The sequence below is a fragment of the Carcharodon carcharias genome, chromosome 12 (genome assembly GCF_017639515.1).
Source record: "Carcharodon carcharias isolate sCarCar2 chromosome 12, sCarCar2.pri, whole genome shotgun sequence".
Taxonomy (NCBI): Eukaryota; Metazoa; Chordata; class Chondrichthyes; order Lamniformes; family Lamnidae; genus Carcharodon; species Carcharodon carcharias.
Window position 1 is genome coordinate 115234733 of NC_054478.1, and position 26593 is coordinate 115261325.

A 26593-nucleotide genomic window follows, 5' to 3' on the forward strand; every position below is an offset into this window, starting at 1 on the left:
AGTTCAGAGAAGGTTCACGAGGTTGATTCCTGGGATAAAGGGGTTGCCTTTTGAGGAAAGGTTAAGCAGGTTGGGTCCAAACTCATTGGAGTTTAGAAGAATGAGAGATGATCTTATTGAGATATATAAGATTCTGTGGTGGTTTGACAGGGTAGATACTGGGAGAATGTTTCCATTCAAAATAAGGGGTTTCCCATTTAGGATGGAGATGAGGGGAATTCTTCTCTCAGAGGGTCATTAGTCTTTGGAATTCTTTTCCGCAGACAGCACTGGAGGCTGGGTCATTGAATATATTCCAGGCTGAGTTAGACAGATTTTTGAATGACAAAGGGAGTCAAGGGTTATGGGGGGCAGGCAGGAAAGTGGAGTTGAGGCCACATCAGATCCTACTGAATGGTGGAGCAGCCTTGAAGGACCGAATGACCTACTACTGCTCTTATTTCTTATGTTCTCATGAGAACCAGAGAATATTGATTTAAGCTGATTGGCAAAAGAACTAAAGGCAACATGAAAAAACATTTTTCACACAATGAGTAGTTATGCTGTGCAATGCACTGCCTGAGAACGTGGGGGAGGCAGAATCAATTGTAGTTTTCAAAAGTGAATTGGATAAGCAGCTGAAGGGAAAAAAATTGCATGATTATAGGATTAGGATTAGGTAGGATTAGTAAATTTGCGGATGACACAAAGATTGGCCGGGTGGTTAACAGTGAGGTTGAGTGTCTTGGGCTACAGGAAGATAGAGCTTGGCCTAAATAGCCAAGTGGTTATGGTACTGGGTTTATAACCCCAAGATCAAGAGTTCAAATCTCAAAATGGCAAACTATGAAACAATTTAACTTCATCTGAAACAGATGGAAACAGGTTTGTACTCGAAAGAGTTACAGGAAGATAGAGAGGGATGATCAAATAAGTGGCAGATGGAATTTAACGCTGAAAAGTGTGGGGTGATACACTTTGGAAGGAGTAATTTGACAAGGAAGAATTCAATGAACGGCATGACACTAGGAAGTTCTGAGGAACAAAGGAACCTTGACGTGTGTGTCCATAGATCTCTGAAGGCGGAGGAGCATGTTAGTGGGGTGATGAAAAAGGCATATGGGACATTTGCCTTTATCAATCGAGGTATAGGTTACAAAAGTAGGGAGGTCATGTTGGAGTTGTATAGAACCTTGATGAGGCTACAGTTGGAGCACTGTGTACAGTTCTGGTCACCGCATTATAGGAAGGATATGATTGCACTGGAGGGAGTGCAGAGGAGATTCACCAGGATGTTGCCTGGTATGAAACGTTTAAGTTATGAAGAGAGGTTGGATAGACTTGGGTTGTTTTCGTTGAAGCAGAGAAGACTGAGGGGGCGTCCTGATCGAGGTGTACAAGATTATGAGGGGCATGGACAGGGTGGATAGGGAGCAGCTGTTCCCCTTAGTTGAAGGATCAGTCACAAGGGGACACAAGTTCAAGGTGAGGGGCAGGAGGTTTAGGGGGGGATGTGAGGAAAAACTTTTTTACCCAGAGGGTGGTGACGGTCTGGAATGCACTGCCTGGGAGGGTGGTGCAAGCTGATTGCCTCACATCCTTTAAAAAGTACCTGGATGAACACTTGGCACATTGTAACATTCAAGGCTATGGGACAAGTGCTGGTAAATGGGATTAGGTAGGTAGGTCAGGTGTTTCTCACGTGTCGGTGCAGACACGATGGGCTGAAGGGCCTCTTCTGCACTGTGTGATTCTGTGATTATGCTGAAATAATGGTGGGTGGACGGGGTATTAGTTGGGTTGCTCTTGTAAGAATGCAGTGAGGAATTAGCAGTGAGAATGGCTTCCTTCTGTGCTGTAACCATTGTATGATACATTCTGTTCTACAATGGTGAGGTTGTGCAGCATGCAGCAGACCACCCCACTCTGTTGAGTACTGCAGGGCTCCTCCAGAGTGCTCCAAGCAGTGGAATATTGATTCAGCGAGGCCATTGGTCTGTTCTATCACATTTCACGCGCATGTGCACAAAATGGCTCTCATTGTATGCATGCTGTCAAGTGCTTGCAAACTCATTAGCCATGTTGTCAAAAGATAGAGCTTATTGCACAGTGATAACTCTTTGGTTGGCCATGATGGTTCACATGCAGCTGGCACAGAGAGCTGCCGCAGAATAAAGGCATCATGATAGATGCCAGGATACCCATCACTGTCCTGAATGATTCACTCTCTATGGTCACACATCAGCTGAACATTAAGGGAGTGAAATCTCTTTTGGTTCTGACATTAGGGCAGTGCTGATACGCAGTGCCCACAAAGTGATGTTGTGTAGTAGTGGCGCACTGCACCATGAGGAATCCTACAATAATAACATGGTCGCTCCACTGGCAACAGTAGAGAGCCTCACTGAGTAGACAGCACCAGTGACTTCCCATACACACAATAGTGGATAGGAAACTGCAAATACCTCTAGCTCCAACCTGAAAGATACCAAATTCATGAAGTTAATCGCCACGATCACCTTCGCAACCTCAGACAATGTGGTCCTTGTCTTGCTCTGCAGTTGCAGCTGCGCCTGCAGCAGCTAGCATATTTCATTTCTTAGATTGTTCCTTGCTGGGGCTGAGATTGGAGAATTGCTCCTTGAACACTCTAGTTGGATATGGTCTCCTTCCTTTCTCCCGCTCCTCTTCCAGCAACTTGTCCTGCTCTGTGAGGTTTTTGTTCATTTTCTAAGGCATAATGTATTCCAGGGCTAATAGTGCACGCATGTCTGGGAGTAACTAGTTTGTGCAGAAACCTTGAGGTCAGCAAAAGCTGCTTCAGCACTGCCACACCACTTCCTGTGAAGCTTTGCCACGTAAAACCACTCTCGAATTCACGAAAAACTTGTAGAATCAAAACAACAGCTAGGAGAAATCAATCAGCAAATCATCTGTACGTAGTTGATAACCTTTTAAATAACACTGGTGTGGGTCCTTCTGAATCTGTGTTCAGCTGGTTAAGAGTAGGTGTTGGCTAAAGTATTGAGCTCCACAAAGCATCAGTGCTGCATGCTAACTGACAACATGATCTGCCTGCTCTACGTAGTTCCACTGGGCATTCACTGTGCCCCACGCTGACAGCAATGTTCCCTGTAAGTGAGCAGCCATGTAGCAACCCAAAAGTCCCCACCCAAGGCCATACAGAACTCAGCCCCTTTAAGTTGCCTTGCGTATGTGGCTGCACTAAAATATCAAAAGGGGTTGTGCACTTAATAAATCACCCACGCACTCCAAAAGGAAATTAGAAGGAATATTGGCTGACACCCACCACCTCACCAATATGGCATCCGGTATTTGTCAGTGCCAACATTTTGGAGCCCTAAAGGCACTTATAGGGCCTGAAAAGTTGCTAATGATGCCAATATCTTGCCCATTTGCCTTATATAAAAATCCCTGCTTGATAATGTGATCCATTGAGGAGAAAACAGATGGAGTCTACCATTCCGCCTAATCATTATGGGTTGAAGAGCCTCAGGAGATAAGTCCATCTGAAAATTCAATCATAAATTCACAATATTGCCACTCTCAAACTAAAGTTATCTTTCAACTTCCCATGAGAGTTAAAAAAAAGCTTCTGCAAATCTGGCGAATGGCAAGTGCTGGTAATGCTCTGTTCACCAGTTGAAATCAGGAGAAATTTGAGGCCTAATCTTCATTCTTAATTACCAACTGCCAAGTACAGAAACTGCATACTCTTACACACTCACACACGCAATTGTAAAGCTGAAAATACAGAACGCATTCTAGCCAACTGAAAGAAGCCAATCAACAAATACTCAGCAATTAGAATTAAAAAAGAAATCCTTTTATTAATCCCTTTTCCACCTGTGGAAAACATAATGAACATGAGGATAAGCTGTGGGGCTTGCCAGTTAAGAAGGGGAAGGTTCCAGGCTCTCTTGTTTCTGGTTTGTCATATGAAATGAACACAAGATAGACACTAAGGAATAAGCAACAATGCAGGATTGATTTGGGAGATCCAACATATTGGGGTACAAGCAGGCAAGTTACAGATTTTGCCCAACTTTCTCCAGCAATCCACATTTGGGTGCTTTTAGGTACCTTTCTGGTAAACAGTCATCTGAGTAAGTTATTTGTTACCATTTAGATGAGTTCAGAAATCAGTGTTAGCACTGTCTCTGGGATTTGTTAATGCAAAACTTCGGCAGTCAAGCAGCAGATTCAAATGGGATTATATAAATCACTTTCCTTGCCTGTCTCTGATCAAACATGCTTTATATTTATTCATAATATAAAGACACAAAGCGTGTTTTATATTTTTAACTTGCCTCCTGTGAAGCAACCATTAATCAGTGTAATTTTACAATTGTAATTGATTACCTTTACAGAGCTGGGAGTCATCTTCTCCTCCAGTCTGCATAGCATTCGCTCAATGGAAGACATGCGCTTAGACAAGTCTGAAAGCTGTAGGAAAGGAAAGTTTCAAACCATCACCAGCACCAGGATGAATACATAATGCAATTCAACCAGTTTAAAGAGGATCTTTAGTGTCGGAGAAAATGGCGTATACTGAATCTAAAGGTTTGGTGTTAAGCTAAATGTAAACCATAAATCGTATTTACCATGGTTCCAAAGGATTGGTGTTGGGATAACTGCACCATTCCTCATACTTACTCTTACACTAAAGATCTCCTTTCAGAGTTATAAGCAAAGCATGTAGAAGAGGATAAAAATGCAATAAGTGTGAAAATGAGAGGCAGAAATTAACTAGACTGAGATAAATGTATAAAAAGAGAATGGGATAATATCTGCGACATTTTGGGATCTGGTAAAACATCAATTAAAAAATCGCTAAACTTGCGTCTTGATTGTTATATCCTTGAAATCAGGGCAATATTATTTTTTCATTCATTCATAGGATGTGGGCTTCACTGGCTGGGCCAACATTTATTGCTCACCCCTAGTTGCTCTTGAGAAGGCGGTGATGAGCTGCCTTCTTGAACTGCTGCAGTCCATGTGCTGTAGGTACTCCCACAGTGCTGTTAGGAAGGGAGTTCCAGGATCTTAACCCAGTGACAGCGAAGGAATGGCGATATATTTCCAAGTCAGGGCGGTGAGTGACTTGGAAGGGAACTTCCAGGTGGTGGTGTTCCCACCTACCTGCTGCCCTTGTCCTTTTGGAAGGTGCTGTCTAAGGAGCCTTTGTGAACCTGCAGTGTATCTTGTAGATGGTACACACTGCTGCTACTGTGCGTCGGTGGTGGAGGGAGTGAATGTTTGTGGATGTGGTGCTAATCAAGCAGGCTGCTTTGCCCTGGACCTGTCAAGCTTCTCTAGTGTGGTGGGAACTGTACTCATCCAGGCAAGTGGGGAGTATTCCATCACACTCCTGACTTGTGCCTTGTAGATGGTGGACAGGCTTTGGGGAGTCAGGAAATGAGTTACTCGTTGCCCAACTCCTAGCCTCTGACCTGCTCTTGTAGCCATGGTATTTATATGGCTAGTTCAGGTCAGCTTCTGGTCAATGGTAAACCCTAGGATGTTGATAGTGGGAGATTCAGTGATGGTAATGCCATTCAATGTCAAGGGGCGATGGTCAGATTCTCCCTTGTTGGAGATGGTCATTGTTTGGCACTTGTGTGGCGTCAATGTTACTTGCCACTTGTCAGCCCAAGCCTGGATATTGTCCAGGTCTCGCTGCATTTGGACATGGACTGCCTTCAGTATCTGAGGAGTCATGAATGGAGTTGGACATTGTGCAATCATCAGCAAACATCCCCGCTTCTGACCTTATGATGGAAGGAAGGTCATTGATGAAGCAGCTGAAGATGGTTGGGCCAAGGACACTAACCTGAGGAACTCCTGTAGTGATGTCCTGGAGCTGAGACGAGTGACCTCCAACAACCACAACCATCTTCCTTTGCTAGGTATGGCTCCAACCAGTGGAGAATTTCCCCCAGATTTCCGTTGACTCCAGTTTTGCTAGGGCTCCTTGATGCCACACTTGGTCAAATGCAGCCTTGATGTCGGGGGCAATCACTCTCACCTCACTCTGGAGTTCAGCTCTTGTGTCCATGTTTGAACCAAGGCTGTAATGACATCAGGAGCTGAATGCCCCCGGTGGGACAGGACATGCCCAGGGATAGTGATGGTGGTGTCTGGAACATTTTCTGTAAGGTATGATCCCATGAGGATGACTATTTCAGGCTGGTGCTTGACTAGTCTGTGAGACAGCTCTCCCAATTTTGACACTAAACCCCAGATGTTAGTAAAGATGACTTTGAAGGGTTGACAGGGCTGAATTTGCTGATATCGTTTCTGGTGCCTAGGTCGAAGTCAGGTGGTCCGTCCAGTTTCATTTCTTCTTTGAGACTTTGTAGCAGTTTGATACAACTGAGTGGCTTACTAGGCCATTTAAGAGTCAACCACATTGCTGTGGACCAGGATGATAGGATGGCTGATTTCTTTCCCCTAAAGGGCATCAGTGAACCAGATGAGTTTTTACAACAATGGTTTCATGGTCATCATTAGACTTTTAATTACAGATTTTTATTGAATTTAAATTCCACCATCTGCCGTGGAGGGATTCAAACCCAAGTCCCCAGAGCATCACTCTGGGTCTCTGGATTACTAGTCCAGTGACAATACCACTACGCCATCACCTCCCCTATTTACTATTTACTTGGCTTTGCCAAGGTTAGATGATAGGAGTTTAGGAGTTAGCTAAAACTCACTGTAACACCACACTGTTGACACAATGTGTTGAATTTTCACTTTGGGGGCAGGAAACAGGAACCGGGATTGTTTTCGAGTCCCAAACCTGCCCTCAGAGTGAAAGAATCACTAGTTGGAATTTTAACTGGGGCAGGTTCAAAACTCAGAATGCTTATAGTGATAAAAATTATGCCTATGAACATTCAGTGCTATCAGGCACAGGCTTTGGTTTTTCTTCGGCAGTGCATTTACATTTTCAGGAGGAAGTCATTCATGCTAATATATAGAATCAAAGTGTTCCAGTCACCTGGCCAAACCCATCAACTGCACATCACTCTTGTCATATTGTTTGCTAGCTCTAAAGACTACAATACAATGCCAAAGTAATTAGAAGTAAAGTTGTGTCTAATACATAATTGCATACATTGATAGAATCCAGATTGCTTGCATTCTTTGAAGATGTACCTGACTTCCTCCAGAGCCTGAATTTTCCTGTGAGGAACTTTTACTCCTGTGACGTACAAAGTGGCGCTGATACACTGGATGCTCAGGAGCCTCATCATTGTCAGAGCTCTCCATGTCAGCATAATATGGGGCCCCGTGCTTTTGATAAGGCAGTGAATGATGCAGCTCTGCTTCTCCAGGGGAGGTCCATATTCCGGGAACTGAGCGAGTGCGAGGAAGTCTGCGTTCACGATGCACCACCTCGTCTGAATTCAATCAACATGTAAGTGAATGACAAAGTAAAACAAAATGAGACGTTAATGTGAATTTAGAGGATCCATCTTCTACAGCGAAACACGTGCATGTGTCTGCAACATTGGTCCAGTGCATTTTATAAGAATTTGATTTAGTTCCAGGAATGGGTGCTACAGGATTCAAAACCCTTCATCAAATGTTCCTTAAAACCTATATAATCCTATGTAAAACCATGGAAGTGAATTTCCTTGCAAAATAAGAATATCAAAGGAAAATAGGAAGAATTTTGCTTGACACAATCTTGGGTGCTAAATATACAATGGGGAAATATACTGAGGCACAGAATGTGAAAGTCCCATGTTCATTTCCTGGTCTAGGGTGAATCAGTTGATCCAAGACAGTGCCATGAGGCAGTAGCATTCCCTCAACTTTGTGTTAACAGTCCCATTGTAAAAAAAAAATCAATGAAGGTCAATGAATAGTGGATACTTGGGCAGAATATCAAAGGGCTGCCAACCCAGACTTGAGTCAGATAAAGAGTGGAGAAAACAGAAGGAAAATAGTGGAAATTCTTTCTCTCATGCCTCAACCAGTCACAGCTTCTTTGATTTTTTTCATTCAATGAATTAGAACAGATTTGACATTGGCTTGCTATATTAACTACCAATGAGTAAGTTTTCTGAAGTTCCAAAAATCAATAGGTTCTATACTATAAACAGATGCTGATGTATAGCTGATGTATATGTAATTTCTGCTATACGCTTATTGCTAAAAAATGGCCAAATTGGGATTGAAATTCATCTTTTGGTAATTTTAATGGGAAAATCAAGGGGGTACATGACAGAAAACCCATCATGTAGGTGCAGAAACATTTTTGGTAAAGATGACACTGGACATTTTGCCGCAGTTCTCATTTCGGCTATTTTAAGCAGATGGTTAACCCCCTCTTCCACTAGGCATTCTGCTTCTGTTTCTTCAATTCTGATTTTCTTCTTCAATGACATTAACGGACTTCTAGCAATTCCCATTAAATTTCAAAACATATGCTCACAATTTAACTACAAAGAATGGGGCTGCATTCATCTCACATCTCTAATTGCCCCGATAAAGCAGTGGTAGATCTTCCCCTTAAACACTACAGTCTTTATGGTGTCTCCACGAGAGAGTTAGGCTGGAAATTCCAGCATTTTGACCTGAAAATTGTTATCCGGTGGACTGATCAATAACTTTGTTATAGCTTTTAAAACATAAGGATAATTATTGCACAAATTTCAAAACCATCTAGCAACATTGTTTTTATTGCTACAAGTCCAGAAATGATGCAGTAAGATTGGGTTAACTTTAGTGGTCTACTCAGGAACAGAACATTTTATCATAACAACAATATGCATTTACATAATGTCTTTAATGGAATACAGCATCCCAAGGCATTTCATAGGAGCGCAATCAACTAAAAAAAATTAACACTGAGCCAAAGGAGGAAACGTTAGGTTAGGCGACCAAAAGCTTGGTTTAAAGTGGTTCCATAAGGAGGACAAAGATGGAGTGATAGGGAGGTTTAGGGAGGGAATTCCAGAGGTCAGGGTCGAGACAGCTGAAGGCATGGCCAGCAATAATGCAGTGAAGGCATTGTGCCATGACAAGAACCCAGATGTGGAGATAGTCAGAGGGCTGTAGAGATGGAGGAAGACATAGGGATAGGGAGTAATAAAGCCAGTGAAGGATATCGTTTTTCCTAATCAGCATCACTCTCAGGTCAGGTACAGCACAACTTTAATAAATGTAAACATCCCTCTGCTCAACAATGTACTTGTTGATATCAAGCTCAGAAGAGCAGCACTCAGTCAATGAAGTGGAAGGTAATGTAGTAGTAATAGGGGATAGCATAGTTAGAGGAATAGATACTGTTCTCTGCAGCAAAGACAGAGAGTCCTGAAGGCTGTGTTTGCCTACCTGGTGCCAAGGTTAAGGACAACTCTTCTGGGCTGGAGAGGAACTTGGAGTGGGAGCAGAAGGATCCAGTTGTCATGGTCTATGTAGGTACCAATGACACAGGTAGGACTAGGAAGGAGCTTCTGCTGAGGAACAACAAGCAGCTTGGGACTAAATTAAAAAGCAGAACCCAAAGGTAATAATCTCCAGATTACTGCCTGAGCCACATGCAAATTGGCACAGGATAAATAAGATTAAAGATTAAATGTGTGGCTCAAAGATTGGTGTGGGAGAAATGGGTTCCGATTCATGGAGTACTGGCACCAGTACTAGAGAAGGAGAGAGATGTTCAATTGTGGCAGGCTTCATTTGAACCATGCTGGGACCAGTGTCCTGGTGAATCATATAACTAGGGCTGTAGGTAGGACTTTAAACTAATTAGTTGGGGGTGGGTTCAATTAAAGGGAAGCTTAAAAAATCAAAAAGAAACGAGAGAGCAGAGCTGCAGGGTAGTGAAGAGGTGAATGATAATCAAAGTGTGACAGGAAGGGGCAGAAAATATAAGCAGAAGAGTGCAGCAGAAATCAGAAACAGAACGAGCAATATGGTAAAAAATCAAAGTTTAAGGCTCTTTATCTGAATGCACGCAGTATTTGTAACAAGGTAGATGAGTTGATGGCACAAATAGAAATAAATTAATATGAAGACTTGATGGTTATTACAGAGACGTGATTGAAGGTTGACCAAGACTGGGAAGTCAATATTCAAGGGTACTCAACATTCTGGAAAAATAGATAAAAAGCATAAGGAGGTGGGTAGCTTTGTTAATAAAGGAAGGTATCAGTGCAGTGGTGATATAGGTACAATAGATCATGGAATCAGTTTGGGTGGAAATAAGGAATAGCAAGGGGAAGAAGTCATGGGTGGGCCCACGAAGGGTCATCCTGCTGTAGAACAAAGTATGAATCAGGAAATAATGGAGGCGTGTAAGAAGGGCGCTACAATTTTTATGGGTGATTTTAATCTGCATATTGACTGGCCAAATCAGATTGGCAGGGGTAACATGGAAGATGAATTTGTAGAGTGCATCAGGGATTGTTTCTTAGAGTAATATGTTGCAGAACCTACCAGGGAACAGGCTTTTTGAAATTTAATAACGTGTAATGAGGTGGGATTAATAAGAGATATAAAAACAAAAATAAAAACAAAAAAACTGCAGATGCTGGAAATCCAAAACAAAAACAAAATTACCTGGAAAAACTCAGCAGGTCTGGCAGCATCGGCGGAGAAGAAAAGAGTTGACGTTTCAAGTCCTCATGACCCTTCGACAGAACTTGAGTTCGAGTCCAAGAAAGAGTTGAAATATAAGCTGGTTTAAGGTGTGTGTGTGGGGGGCGGAGAGAGAGAGAGAGAGAGAAGTGGAGGGGGGGTGTGGTTGTAGGGACAAACAAGCAGTGATAGAAGCAGATCATCAAAAGATGTCAACAACAATAGAACAAAAGAACACATAGGTGTTAAAGTTGGTGATATTATCTAAACAAATGTGCTAATTAAGAATGGATGGTAGGGGACTCAAGGTATAGCTCTAGTGGGGGTGGGGAGAGCATAAAATATTTTAAAATATTTAAAAATAATGGAAATAGGTGGGAAAAGAAAAATCTATATAATTTATTGGAAAAAAAAAGGAAGGGGGAAACAGAAAGGGGGTGGGGATGGAGGAGGGAGTTGTTGAATTCAATATTCAGTCCGAAAGGCTGTAAAGTGCCTAGTCGGCAGATGAGGTGTTGTTCCTCCAGTTTGCGTTGGGCTTCACTGGAACAATGCAGCAAGCCAAGGACAGACATGTGGGCAAGAGAGCAGGGTGGAGTGTTAAAATGGCAAGCGACAGGGAGGTTTGGGTCATTCTTGCGGACAGACCGCAGGTGTTCTGCAAAGCGGTCGCCCAGTTTACGTTTGGTCTCACCAATGTAGAGGAGACCACATTGGGAGCAATGAATGCAGTAGACTAAGTTGGGGGAAATGCAAGTGAAATGCTGCTTCACTTGAAAGGAGTGTTTGGCCCTTGGACGGTGAGGAGAGAGGAAGTGAAGGGGCAAGTGTTGCATCTTTTGCGTGGGCATGGGGTGGTGCCATAGGAGGGGGTTGAGGAGTAGGGGGTGATGGAGGAGTGGACCAGGGTGTCCCTATCGGCATTCCATAGGGATCGCTCCCTCCGGGACACCCTGGTCCACTCCTCCATCACCCCCTACTCCTCAACCCCCTCCTATGGCACCACCCCATGCCCACACAAAAGATGCAACACCTGCCCCTTCACTTCCTCGCTCCTCACCGTCCAAGGGCCCAAACACTCCTTTCAAGTGAAGCAGCATTTCACTTGCATTTCCCCCAACTTAGTCTACTGCATTCGTTGCTCCCAATGTGGTCTCCTCTACACTGGAGAGACCAAACGTAAACTGGGCGACCGCTTTGCAGAACACCTGCGGTCTGTCCGCAAGAATGACCCAAACCTCCCTGTCGCTTGCCATTTTAACACTCCACCCTGCTCTCTTGCCCACATGTCTGTCCTTGGCTTGCTGCATTGTTCCAGTGAAGCCCAACGCAAACTGGAGGAACAACACCTCATCTGCCGACTAGGCACTTTACAGCCTTCCGGACTGAATATTGAATTCAACAACTCCCTCCCCCATCCCCACCCCCTTTCTGTTTCCCCCTTCCTTTTTTTTTTCCAATAAATTATATAGATTTTTCTTTTCCCAACTATTTCCATTATTTTTAAATATTTTAAAATATTTTATGCTCTCCCCACCCCCACTAGAGCTATACCTTGAGTCCCCTACCCATCCATTCTTAATTAGCACATTTGTTTAGATAATATCACCAACTTTAACACCTATGTGTTCTTTTGTTCTATTGTTGTTGACATCTTTTGATGATCTGCTTCTATCACTGCTTGTTTGTCCCTACAACCACACACCCCCTCCACTTCTCTCTCTCTCTCTCCGCCCCCCACACACACACCTTAAACCAGCTTATATTTCAACTCTTTCTTGGACTCGAACTCAAGTTCTGTCGAAGGGTCATGAGGACTCGAAACGTCAACTCTTTTCTTCTCCGCCGATGCTGCCAGACCTGCTGAGTTTTTCCAGGTAATTTTGTTTTTGTTTAATAAGAGATATCATAGTTAAGGATCCTCTAGGGGGTAGTGATCACAACATGGTAGAATTTTAAATTCAGTTTGTGGGCGAGGAACTCGGGTCTCAAACCAGTGTCCTCAACTTAAATAAGGGCAATTACAGAGGTATGAAGAAAGAGTTGTCTAAAGCAGGCTGGGAAAATAAACTAAGGGGAAGGTCAGTGGATGAGCAGTGGCAGACATTTAAGCAGTTATTTCATAATGCTCAACAAAAATCTATCCCAGTCAAAAAGGACTCGAGAAGGATGAACCACCCGTGGTTAACAAAGGTGGTCAAGGAGAGTATCCAATCAAAAACTAGGGCATACAAAGCAGGGAAAACTAGTGGTAGGCCAGAGGATTGGGATTTTTTTAGGAATCAGTAGCGGGATGACTAATAAGTTGAGAGAGAGGGAGAAGGTTATGAAAGTAAATTGGCAACAAATATAAAAACAAACAGCAAGAGCTTCTACGGGTATATAAAAATAAAGAGAGTGGTTAAAGTGAGCGTGGGACCCTTGGAGGATGCGAATGGAGAATTGATAAAGGGGAACAGGGAAATGGCAGATAATTTAAAACAATATTTTGCATCGGTCTTCACGGTGGAGGACACTATAAACATCCCAAAGATATCGGATAAGCAAGGAGCTAATGGGAGGAAAGATCTTGTAACAATTTCTATCACGAGGGACAAAGTATTTGACAAACTAATGGGACTAAAGGCAGACAAATCACCAGGACCTGATGTCCTGCATCCAAGGGTTTTAAAGGAAGTAGCTATAGAGATAGTGGAGACATTGGTCGAAATATTCCAGAACTCACTGGATTCCAGGACGGTCCCAGCGGATTGGAAAACCGCTAACGTGACAACTTGATCAAGAAGGGAGGTGGACAAAAAGCAGGAAACTATAGGCCAGTCAGCCTAACATCTGTGGTTGGGAAAATGCTAGAGTCCATTATTGAGGAAGAAATAGCAGGATATTTAAAAAAGCTTAATGCAATCAGAGTCAACATGGTTTTGTGAAAGGGAAATTTGCTCGAGTGCTTTGAGGATATAACAAGCAGAGTTGACAAAGTGGAATCGGTAGATGTACTAAATTTGGATTTTCAGAAGGCATTCAATAAAGTGCCACATAAAAGATTATCACACAAGATAGGAGCTCACGGTAGTGGGGGTAATATATTAGCATGGATTTAGGATTGGTTAACACACAGAAGATAGAGAGTCAGGGTTAAAGGGTCTTTTTCAGGTTGGAAAGATATAACTAGTGGAGTGCCACAAGGATCAGTCCTAGGGCCTCAATTATTTACCGTCTTTATTAATGACTTGGAGGAGGGGGCAGAGTGTAATGCATCCAAATTTGCTGATGATACACAAATAGGTGGGAGGGCATGTTGCGATGAGAATATAAGGAATCTGCAGAGGAATATAGGTAGGTTGAGTGATTGGGCGAAAACTTGACAAATGGATTTTAATGTACGAAAAGTGTGATGTCTTGCACTTTGGCAGGAGGAATCAAAAGGCAGACTATTATTTAAATGGAGAAGGACCCCAAAAAAGTGCAGCACGGAGGGATCTGGGTGTTCTTGGTGCATGAAACACAAAAAGAGTTAGCGTGCAGGTGCAGCAAGTAATTAAGAAGGCAAATGGAATTTTGGCCTGTGTTGCCAGACATTTGGAGTTTAAAAATAGGGAAGTCTTGTTACAACTGTACAGGATGTTGGTGAGGCCGCCCCTGGAGTACTGTGTACAAAGGATATTCTGGCTTTGGAGGAAGTTCAAATGAAATTCACTAGACTGATTCCAGGGATGAAGGTGTTGACTCATCAAGAATGGCTAAGCAGGTTAGGCCTTTATTCATTAGAGTTTAGAAGAATAAGGGGTGAGCTTACTGAAATGTACAAGATTCTGAGGGGGCTTGAATGTAGATGTTGAGAAGATGTTTCCACTAGTGGGGAAATCTCGAACTAGGGGACACAGTTACAGAATAAGGGGACACTCATTTAAAACTGAGATGCGAAGGAATTTCTTCTCTCAGAGGGTAGTGAATGTCTGGAATTCTTTACTCCAGAGATTTGTGGAGGCTAGATCACCGAAAGTATTTAAAAAGGAGGTAGATAGATTTTTGAAATATCGGGGAGTTGAGGGCCAAGAGCATCTGGCGTGAAAGAAGAATTGAGGCCTGGGGCAGATCAGTCATGATCTTATTGAATGGTGGAGCAGGCTTGAAGGGCCGAATGGCCTATTCCTGTTCCTATTTCTTATGTTCTTATGTCTTGTGGCCCAGTAGGTAGTGCCCCCTGCCTCTGAGCCAGAAACTCCAGCTTCAAATCGCACTCCAGGATTGTTTGGCTCTGCGCATGACACATTTAACATGAGAGTAATCAGCCTGCTAATCCTTTCAACACTTCCCTTTTAGTCCCCACAGGGAAAAAAAAAGTGTGAAGATATGAAACAAACAAACTGGAGGGAACTTCCATTTTCCACACATTTAAGGGTACGTTCTATGATTTATGGTCTGAGATTAAAACAGAGCATGTCATCAATGAACGGTTGGAGAATCATTCAGGATGCAATGTGCCTGAACGCCTAATAGGTGCTCCCCATTGCCGTTTCACATGGAGAGCACTAAAATCAAAAAATTGCCCCTAAGTTCTAATGTACTAGAATCATGCATAACTCTGTGCTGGAGAAGGAACTCTCTCTGCTGCAAGGAACTAAAACAAAAGCAAAATAATGTAGGTGCCGGAAATTGGAAATAAGAACAGGAAAATTGGAAAATATTATTGGACCTCAAATTTTAATATTGCACAGGTGCTGTCAAACCTGCTAAGTATTTCTGGCATGTTCTATTTTTATTATAGCTGCAAGGAATCAAATCCATGAATTGCGTGCAGGTCTCTTTTTGCAGAGGCAGGAGAAGGACGAGGGCTGCAGGACATGGGAACATCTTAACCTCCAAGGTTTCCACCATGCCATTCCAACTTGAGATATATATTACCATTCCTGCATTGGTGTTTGGTGATAATCCTGAAACTCCATACCTAAAAGCACAGTGGGATCACTGGCACCACACAAACTCCAGCGATGCAAGAAGAAGGCTCGCCACCATCTTTTCAAGGGCAACTTGGGGCAGCATTTTCCCCTCGGCGATTTGGGGGCGGGGCCCGCTCGCCGAGGGGAAATGATGCGGGATGACGTCAGGAGGAATCCCCGACGTCATCCGGGTCCCTTTAAATTTTCAGGAAGGCGGGCGGACAGCGAAATTAGCTGTTCGCCCGCCGACTTGTCAATGGCTAATTGAGGCCATTGACATAAAACCAAAAAACTGCGGATGCTGGAAATCCAAAACAAAAACAGAATTACCTGGAAAAACTCAGCAGGTCTGGCAGCATCGGCGGAGAAGAGCAAAGTTGACGTTTCGAGTCCTCATGACCCTTCAACAGAACTGAGTAAAATTAGGAGAGGGGTGAAATATAAGCTGGTTTAAAGTGAGGGTGGGGTGGGGGGAGAGAAGTTGGGGGGGTCGTGGTTGTAGGGACAAGCAAGCAGTGATAGGAGCAGATAATCAAAAGATGTCACAGACAAAAGAACAAAGAGGTGTTGAAGGTGGCGATATTATCTAAGAGAATGTGCTAATTAAGAATGGATGGCAGGACACACAAGGTACAGTTCTAGTGGGGGTGGGGCGAAATGAGACTAACAGGGCATAAGAGGTATAGATTTAAAAATAATGGAAATAGGTGGGAAAAGAAAAATCTATATAAATTATTGGAAAAAACAAAAGGGAGGGGGAAGAAAAGGAAAGGGGGTGGGGATGGAGGAGGGAGTTCAAGATCTAAAGTTGTTGAATTCAATATTCAGTCCGGAAGGCTGTAAAGTGCCTAGTCGGTGAACTCTTCCGCCACCTTCGTCTCCATGCTCACTTCTTAGGGCAGGAGTCCTCTCCCCGTTCAACGGATCCTTTTACCCAACTCCAATATTCTCCCTCTACCTGGACTCCTCCCTCTGGATTCCTACCTTCTCTTGATCTTTTCAATGAGAACTGTCGGAGTAACATTAGGGTCTCAATTTCTCTGTTCCTCTCACCCATTCTAAACTGTCTTTCTCTGAACTTGCTGCACTCCGTTCTCTCAGGTCCAACCCCAACATTGTCATCAAACCCGCTGACAAGGGTGGTGCTGTTGTTGTCTGGCGCACTGACCTCTACCTCGCGGAGGCTGAGTGTCAACTCGCAGACACTTCCTCCTACCTCTCCCTGGACCATGACCCCACCACTGAACATCAAGCCATTGTTTCCAGGACTGTCACTGACCTCATCTCCTCTGGAGATCTTCCTCCCAAAGCTTCCAACCTGATAGTCGCCCAACCTCGGATGGCCCGCTTCTACCTCCTACCCAAAATCCACAAACAGGACTGTCCCGGCAGACCGATCGTGTCAGCCTGTTCCTGCCCCACGGATCTCATTTCTTGTTATCTTGACTCCCTTCTCTCTCCCCTTGTCCAGTCCCTTCCCACCTACATCCGTGATTCCTCTGACACCGTATGTCATATCAACAATTTTCAGTTCCCTGGCCCCAACCGCTTCCTCTTCACCATGGACGTCCAATCCCTCTACACCTCCATTCCCCACCAGGATGGTCTGAGGGCCCTTAGCTTCTTCCTTGAACAGAGGCCTGAACAATCCCCATCCACCACTACTCTCCTCCGTCTGGCTGAACTTGTTCTCACACTGAACAATTTCTCCTTCAACTCCTCTAACTTCCTCCAAATAAAAGATGTGGCTATGGTACCCGCATGGGCCCCAGCTATGCTTGTCTCTTTGTGGGAAATGTGGAACATTCCTTGTTCCAGTCCTACTCCGGCCCCCTCCCACAACTCTTTCTCCAGTACATCGATGATTACTTTGGTGCTGCTTCATGCTCTTGTTGGGACCTGGAAAAATTTATTAATTTTGCTTCCAATCTCCACCCCACCAACATTTTCACATGGTCCGTCACTGACACTTCCCTTCCCTTCCTTGACCTCTCTGTCTCAATTTCTGGTGCTAGACTGTCTACTAATATCCATTACAAGCCTACCGACTCCCACAGCTACCTCGACTACAGCTCCTCACACCCTGCTTCCTGTAAGGACTCCATCCCCTTCTCTCAGTTCCTTCGCCTCCGTTGCATCTGTTCTGATGATGCTACCTCCAAAAACAGTTCCTCTGACATGTCCTCCTTCTTCCTTAACCGAGGTTTTCCACCCACGGTTGTTGACAGGGCCCTCAACCGTGTCCGGCCCATCTCCCGCGCATCCGCCCTCACGCCTTCTCCTCCCTCCCAGAAACATGATAGGGTCCCCCTAGTCCTCACTTATCACCCCACCAGCCTCCGCATTCAAAGGATCATCCTCCAGCATTTCCACCAACTCCAGCATGATGCCACCACCAAACACATCATCCCTTCACCCCCCCGGCGGCATTCCGTAGGGATCGTTCCCTCCGGGACACCCTGGTCGACTCCTCCATCACCCCCTACTCCTCAACCCCCACCTACGGCACCTCCCGATGCCCACGCAAAAGATGCAACACCTGCCCTTTCACTTCCTCTCTCCTCACCGTCCAAGGGCCCAAACACTCCTTTCAAGTGAAGCAGCATTTCACTTGCATTTCCCCCAACTTAGTCTACTGCATTCGTTGCTCCCAATGCAGTCTCCTCTACATTGGAGAGATCAAACGCAACCTGGGAGACCGCTTTGTAGAACACCTGTGGTCTGTCCGCAAGAATGACCCAAACCTCCCTGTCACTTGCCATTTTAACACTCCACCCTGTTCTCTTGCCCACATGTCTGTCCTTGGCTTGCAGCATTGTTCCAATGGAGCTCAATGCAAACCGGAGGAACAGCACCTCATCTTCTGACTAAATACTGAATTCAACAACTTTAGATCTTGAACACCCTTCTCCATCCCCACCCCCTTTCTGTTTCTTCCCCCTTCCTTTTGTTTTTTCCAATAATTTATATAGATTTTTCTTTTTCCACCTATTTCCCTTATTTTTAAATCTATACCTCTTATGCCCTGTTAGTCTCATTTCACCCCACCCCCACTAGAGCTGTACCTTGTGTGTCCTGCCATCCATTCTTAATTAGCACATTCTCTTAGATAATATCACCACCTTCAACATCTCTTTGTTCTTTTGTCTGTGACATCTTTTGATTATCTGCTCCTATCACTGCTTGCTTGTCCCTACAACCACCCCCCCCACCTTCTCTCCCCCCACCCCCGCCACCTTAAAACAGCTTATATTTCACCCCTCTCCTAATTTTACTCAGTTCTGTTGAAGGGTCATGAGGACTCAAAACGTCAACTTTGCTCTTCTCCTCCGATGCTGTCAAACCTGCTGAGTTTTTCGAGGCCATTGACAGGCTAGTTAAGATAACTAAAGACCTGCCCATCTAACCTTAAGGCTGGCGGGCAGGCCAGGTGCCCCAGCGGGCTTCTGATTATTCATGAAACTTCATCCACTGGCAGGATGAAGTTTCATGTCTGTTTTTTAAACATTTAATAAATTTTATGTGTTTATTATTAACATATCCCATCTTGTGTGACACTGTCATATGAGGGGGACATGTTAATATTCATCTATTTTTAGACTTTTCCTACCTGTCACTAATCTCCCTGAGACAGGACTTTGCCTCACGGAGCACTGCGGAATCCCTCCCCGCCCCCCTGCACAGGAAGCACAAGGGGCATTCTATGTGAGAGTTAGATGTAGATCCCAAAGGTGAAATAATTAGTTCAGTGCTTCACTTCACAACATTTTTGATATTTAAGCATTCCTATATACTTTTGTGCAAATGGAGTACATTACATGCATGATATTTGAAATTAAGATAAAAATACCGGATTTGGAAGATTTATCCAAGCTTTTCCTTCTTTTGTTGATCTCCAATCGGACTTCAGTGCTAAACTCAGACTCTGGCATTAAGTTCTGTCCTTTCTCATGCAGGATCTTCCGAAATACTGAGGTCATGTCTGCTTCTCCAATCACAGATCCCCTCCTGGAACTCTCCTGTGCTACACCATTGCCAGTGAATGAAAACTCTGAAAATGACTGTTTGAAAAGGGAAACGAAGAAAAATAATGCCTACGCTAAGAGAGGACTATTACATAAGTTATTCCAACAAACATGGCTTTTAGACTTCAATATGCCAATAAAGGCAAACACAAGACTACCAAAAAGCAAATTACTGCAGATACTGCAGGAAATCTGAAATAAAAAGAGAAAATGCAGGAAATACTCACATCTGTGGAGAGAGAAACAGAGCTAATGGGCGAAATCTTCCAGTCCTGCCGGCAGTGGGAAGCTTGGCTAGTGGCGGAATTTAATTTTACGTGCGGCCAAAAATCAACTTCCCGATGATGGGTTTAACTTTAGCAATTAAGCTCTCAGGGCTTTAAAGGCGGGTTAAAGATGGGCCAAGCTTCCTGGTGAACAATGTTGGGAAGACTTTTTGCATGCATTAGCATGTCACGCACATTTATTAAATGGTTACCTCGCTGCAAATAAGTTCCCCAGCCAAAGTAAATTCCCTACCAGCGAGAACCTGGAGCATTCACTTTTATGACTGCACATAAGTGAGGTGCACTTGGTGAGGTAGGCTTCTTCCATGATTGATGATGAGTTCCCATTGAACTGTCCTCTTTGGGAAGCGTCTGTAAATGCCAGACTATTTTTGAGACTGGACAGTGAAAGTGCAAGTCGCATGGAGGATGACCAAGAAAGGGAGGAAGGGTTAGTGGGTAAGTGTGGAGCAGCGACCGGGCAAAGATGGAAGAGATAGTGCAGGCTGTCTGGGTGCCATTTGATCCCTAAAGGTATTGGTAAGGATGGTGACTTCCTGCCTGATTCCCCCATGGGAATCGGCGAGCTTCTTGCGGATGCATAGTTAATGAGCTGAACAGCACAAGACCATAGCTGTCTCCCCAGCAGAAACCACTCCCAATTTCATGCCTGCCACTGAACTTAGACTCTAGAATGGAAGATTCTGGCTAATGTCGAAAATGTCATTGACCTGAAACATTGGACTGTATTTTATGAGCCCTCAGGGGATGGGCTGGGAGGTGGTGGGAGGGCCCTTAAAATGATGAGGGAAGACATAGGTGAAGAGTCCATTATCTAACTGCCCCAATGCCACCTTTCCAGCAATGGATAAGGTGGGGTAATACCCTCTCTCCAGAGGCCAGTTAAGGCACTTAAGTGGCCAATTAAGGGCATCTACCCCCGCCGCTGGCATTTTGCCAGTAGTGGGTGGACTTTCCAATATATGCGATAACCATAAGGTCAACCCTGGCAGTAGGGTTTCCAACCCTCCAGTATTGGCCTGGTATCCTCCAGGAATTAAAGATCAATCTCCAGGTCACTGCTGTATGTAAAAAAATCAGAGGTTTATTAAAAAATTGTTTTTTTCTCATTTTCTATGAACTCTTTAGCAGATGTGAAAATATTGAAAATACGGGAAAAATGGCTGCTTAGCTAACAGTCAAGCATCATCCAATTGGGTATCGAGCCTTTTTGTCTTCCAGTTGGTGTAGGAAGGCAGTCCGTCACAAGGATGAATGTGCTTGCCAATGTAAGGCTGGAGTGTGAGGGAAAGTCATGTACTGAAACCTCCAGTAACACATTCAATCACAGTTGACAACTCTACCTGGCAGCCTCCCAACGGATTCAATGGGGCGGTGCCCTCCTACTTGGGCACTCTTTTGACCATGTAGAGGCCCCCCCAATTGCAATGGCTGCCCCTGTGGAACAGTGCTGCCTGCCCACCCTTCCTGATTGGCCCAGTGTCCCCAGATCCCACTCACCTGGTTTGGTGGGGGGGGCGGGGTGGTGGGGTGCAGTGTCCCTCCACAGCGTATTCTTCTTCCAGGTGCAGTCCCAGCAGTGGCTACCAATCCAGGTGGTGCTGCTAGCCCTCTGATTGTCTGGCAGCTCCTGGAGGCAGGTGACTTGTCCTTATTAGGAGTGCAGCCTCAAAACCAACCAATTAGTTACCTGACCTGTAAAATGTGGCCCTGGTTCCCACAGGCGGCTGAGGAAGGGTCACCCAGGCTTTTGGGCCCATTGTTGGAACCCCATCATGGAACAAAATTCTGGCCATAAGCTCTGTATCTTTTTTCACAGGAACTGTTCTGTAATCTCAGTTAGCAAAGATATTGCTAATTGTTAAATTCAGCTATACAGACCGGGGAAGTCTCTATACTGAGACTCTGGTGATTTACTTGGTCACATCCAAGGTAGCAGTAGAGTGCCATAATTTTCCTCTGGAATAGTGAGCTGGAAAAATCAGCCAAGTTCCTTGCTATTGATCTCTATCCTTCGATCCACACCGGAAAGTGTGCATGTGTCAAAGCTGCCCAAGGATCCCTTTCAGGTGCACTATCCTTCATTAAAAAAAATGTAGTCAGCTACTGCCACCAAATGAAAACAGCCAGGTGAGCATGGTATCGGAGGGCAGTCAGTGTATATGGAATCATATCCCAACATGAGTAAATGCATCTAAGAGCGAAAGGACCGGAGCAAATTGAACAGAGGCACATTTTCGAAAGACAGAATGTGACCAGAAGACAGGTTTCTGGGACTGGCAGCAAGATTTGCAACATGTTTCAGGTTTCTGCCAAGAGGAATGGAACAATTTACATTTGGTTACGCAAGATTGGTCTTTTTATGTCGCAAGACATCTTGTTGAGCTTGCCTGTTTCTAATTAGCTGGGACTGCTCAGTGTTGACACTGGATGCCTAAAATGGGAAAATGTACCAATCCCCAGTAATTTTGGGCATTATACTGATAAGCACAAAATTCTCCACAGGATAAAAATACATTAAAAAATCTTGGCACATAGGTGCAGTCATGTGTGGAGAGTTTTATAATGTTTTGAAAATCAACGAAATGTACTTTGGAAGATCTTTATTACTGTCATCTTTTGGTCTACTATCTTCATGCATTTTAAAAAGGAAGCAAATATTCCTCAGCCATTCCACCAACACACTGTTCTACTGCAGTTCTCAATTAACCCTTTGGAAACTGTTGATACTTTTCTGCACCAACACAAAAATATAAGACATTTGAAATATCAAGATGAAAGTTGTGTATCCAGGGTTTAATGTGTAAATACATTAGATATGATAGTGAAGCACGAGGCCAATTTAGGGGGGCTTTTTCCCACCTTCTGCTCCTCCTCTGAAGGTACTAACTGATGCTGGGGTTCAGAGGTACAGGTTTCAGCCACTCTCTGGAACTTTGCTTAAAGGGTCATGTTTCACGTCAGAACCCAGAAATTAGGGGGCTAATTGGAATCACAGCCGAGGCTCAACTTTGTCTAAAACTTAAATATTGTTCAGTCATAACAAGTTGAATAAAAAAAATCAGGAACAGGAACCTTTCTCATTTTCTTCTCTCCTGTCAGTAACAAGAGTGTAAATAATTAGAGAGCACAGATTTAAGATGAATTCAGAAGAGAACCAGAAGAATGTTGATTTTTTTTTTATTGCAGGGAGTTGCTATGATCTAAAATTCACTGCCTGAAAAGGTGGTGGACGCAGATTCAATGGTAGCTTCCAAAAGGTAATTGGATACATATCTGAAAAGGGAAAAAAATGCAGGGGAAAAACAGGGGAGTGGGATTAATTGCATAATTCTATCATAGGGCTGGCAAAGCCACAATGGGCTGAATGGCCTCCCTTTATGCTGTAGAATTCCATGACTATAGTCCAGGAAAACCAAGGCTTATTGTTGGGCTTCTTACAATCATCTCCACCCAAGATCAGCTAACCCAGCACCAGCTAGCAAATCCCTGGACTGCACAGGTCAGACGCCAACAAAGAACTGCATTTGTCTGTTGTAGCAGTCTTGAAATGGGACAAATAAAAAGGTTCTAATGTCGTGAGGAATTGAGAAGATTACCTGTAAACCACTCCCATCATATTGTGGTGAAGGAAGCTGGAGAGACTGACGACGAGACTGGGCAGAATATTCTGAGTCCAGATCAAAGTCAATGGGATGCACGGAAAGCAGGCGCTTGTGTCTGCGTAACTGAGGAATATAAGGCAGTAAAATTGTTAACTACTTAACAATTTAAAAAAGTACTGCTCTATTTGTTCTCTCTTTTGAAAAAGAAGAATCTTTTTAAACAGAACTATGTGAGAAGAGTAGGCAAATAGGTCTAATTGGATAGCTTTGATTGAGAGCTAGCACAAACACAATGGGCCAAATGGCCTTGTTCTGTGCTGTCTGATCTGATGATTTAAAACAATTTATTACATTCATTGATGGATCACACTACTAAAGCATCAACCAAGTTTACAATGGAAATTGGCCTTCCCTATTTTAATGCAAACTTCTGTGAGATAATGCAGTTAAACAGAAGAAGCTAAAATTGTGGTCTGCCTAGATTGAAAAGCTAACAGCTAGGTTCTACATTCTGTTTAGGGTAACCAGAAAGCCCATAAGACCATAAGACATAGGATCAGAAATTAGGTCTTTCGGCCCATCGAGTCTGCTCTGCCATTCAATCATGGCTGATAAGTTTCTCAACCCCATTCTCCCGCCTTCTCCCCGTAACCTTTGATCCCCTTACCAATCAAGAACCTATCTATCTCGGTCTTAATACACTCAATGACCTGGCCTCCACAGCCTTCTGTGGCAATGAATTCCATAGATTCACCACTCTCTGGCTATAGAAATTTCTCCTCATCTCTGTTCTAAAAGGTCTTCCCTTTACTCTGAGGCTGTGCCCTTGGGTCCTAGTCTCTCCAACTAATGGAAACATCTTCCCCACATCCACTCTATCCAGGCCTTTCAGTATTCTGTAAGTTTCAATCAGATCCCCCCTCATCCTTCTAAATTCCATCGAGTATAGACCCAGAGTCCTCAAACATTCCTCATATGTTAAGCCTTTCATTCCTGGGATCGTTCTCGTGAACCTCCTCTGGACCCTCTCCAGGACCAGAACATCCTTCCTGAGGTATAGAGCCCAAAATTGCTCACAATATTCCAAATGTGGTCCGACCAGAGCCTTATAAAGCCTCAGCAGCACATCCCTGCTTTTATATTCTAGTCCTCTCGAAATAAATGCCAACATTGCATTTGCCTTCCTAACTACCGATTCAACCTGCAAGTTAACCTTAAGAGAATCCTGGACTAGGACTCCCAAGTCCCTTTGCACTCCAGATTTCTGAATTCTCTTCCCATTTAGAAAATAGTCTATGCCTCTATACTTCCTACCAAAGTGCATGACCTCACACTTCCCCACGTTGTATTCCATCTGCCACTTCTTTGTCCATTCTCCTAACCTGTCCAAATCCTTCTGCAGCCTCCCCGCCTCCTCAATACTACCTGTCCCTCCCCCTATCTTTGTATCATCTGCAAACTTAGCCAGGATGCCCTCAGTTCCTTCATCTAGATCATTAAAGTATAAAGTGAAAAGTTGTGGTCCCAACACTGACCCCTGCGGAACTCCACTAATCACCAGCCGCCATCCTGAGAAGGACCCCCTTATCCCCACTCTCTGCCTCCTGCCAGACAGCCAATCTTCTATCCATGCTAGTACCTTGCCTCTAACACCATGGGATCTCATCTTACTGAGCAGCCTCCTGTGCGGCACCTTGTCAAAGGCCTTCTGGAAGTCCAAGTAGATAACATCCATTGGCTCTCCTTTGTCTCACCTACTCGTTACCTCCTCAAAGAATTCTAACAGATCTGTCAGGCATGACCTCCCCTTGATGAAACCATGCTGACTTTGCCCTATTTTACCATGCACTTCCAAGTATTCTGAAATCTCATCCTTAATAATGGACTCTAAAATCTTAACCAACAACCGAGGTCAGGCTAATTGGCGTGTAATTTCCTGTCTTTTGCCTCACTCCCTTCTTAAACAGGGAGGTTACATTAGCGATTTTCCAGTTCTCTGGGACCCTCCCTGACTTCAGTGATTCCCGAAAGATCACCACTAATGCCTCCACTATCTCCACTATTTGCTTCAGAACTCTGGGATGTAATCCATCTGGTCCAGGTGATTTATCCACCTTCAGACCTTTCAGTTTTCCTAGCACCTTCTCCTTGGTAATGGCCACCATACTCACCTCTGCCCCCCAACTCTCTTGAACTTTGGGGATGTTTCTCATCTTCCACCGTGAAGACTGACACAAAGTACCTATTCAGTTCCTCTGCCATTTCTTTGTTCCCCACTACTACTTCTCCAGCGTCATTTTCCAGCGACCCAATGTCCACTTTTGCCTCTCTCTTACCCTTTATATATCTAAAAAAATTCTTGCAATTTTTTTTATATTACTGGTTAGTTTACCCTCATATTTAATCTTCTCCCTCCTTATTTCTTAGTTGTCCTCTGTTGGTCTTTGTAGGCCTCCCAATCTCCTGGTTTCCCATTGCTCTTCGCCGCATTGTATGATTTCTCTTTAGCTTTTATGCTGTCTCTGACTTCCCTCATCATCCCTTTAGTATGCTTCTTCTTCCTAGGGATGAATTTTTGCTGTGTCTCCTAAATTACTCCCAGAAACTCCTGCCATTGCTGTTCCACTGTCTTTCCTGCTAGGCTCATCTCCCAGTCAATTCTGGCCAGCTCCTCCCTCATGCCTCTGTAGTTGCCTTTATTCAACTGTAATACCGTTACATCTGATTCCAGCTTTTTCCTCTCAAATTGCAGGGTAAACTCTATCATATTATGGTCACTTCCTCCAAAGGGTTCCTTCACCTTAAGCTCCCTTATCAAATTTGCCTCATTACACATCACTAAATCTAGAATTGCCTGTTCCCTAGTGGGCTCCACCACAAGCTGCTCCAAAAAGCCAGCTCGTAGACATTCCACAAATTCCTTTTCTTGGGATCCACTACCAACCTGATTTTCCCAGTCTATCTGCATATTAAAATCCTCCATGATCACTATAATCTTGCCTTTCTTACAGGCCTTTTCTATCTCCTGGTGTATCTTGTGCCCCACATCCTGACTACTGTATGGAGGCCTGTACATAACTCCCATTGTTTTTTTTTAACTCTGTGGTTCCTCAACTCTACCCACACAGAGTTTACATCAT

General features: G+C 44.0%; 1 protein-coding gene across 8 annotated transcripts in view; it reads right to left on the reverse strand.

Moving 5' to 3' along the window:
- Positions 1 to 26593, reverse strand: part of LOC121285236 (rab effector MyRIP-like) — a 209050-nt gene that overhangs the window by 75166 nt on the left and 107291 nt on the right. For 7 of the 8 annotated variants that reach the window (XM_041201597.1, XM_041201602.1, XM_041201599.1 and 4 more), the window contains 4 exons: positions 23448 to 23576; positions 19387 to 19597; positions 7162 to 7406; positions 4363 to 4446 (listed from right to left, as the gene is read on the reverse strand). In XM_041201597.1, the coding sequence (XP_041057531.1) occupies positions 4363 to 4446; positions 7162 to 7406; positions 19387 to 19597; positions 23448 to 23576 (669 nt within the window). The remainder of the gene's footprint in view (positions 1 to 4362; positions 4447 to 7161; positions 7407 to 19386; positions 19598 to 23447; positions 23577 to 26593) is intronic. The other variant, XM_041201600.1, reaches the window with a different exon arrangement.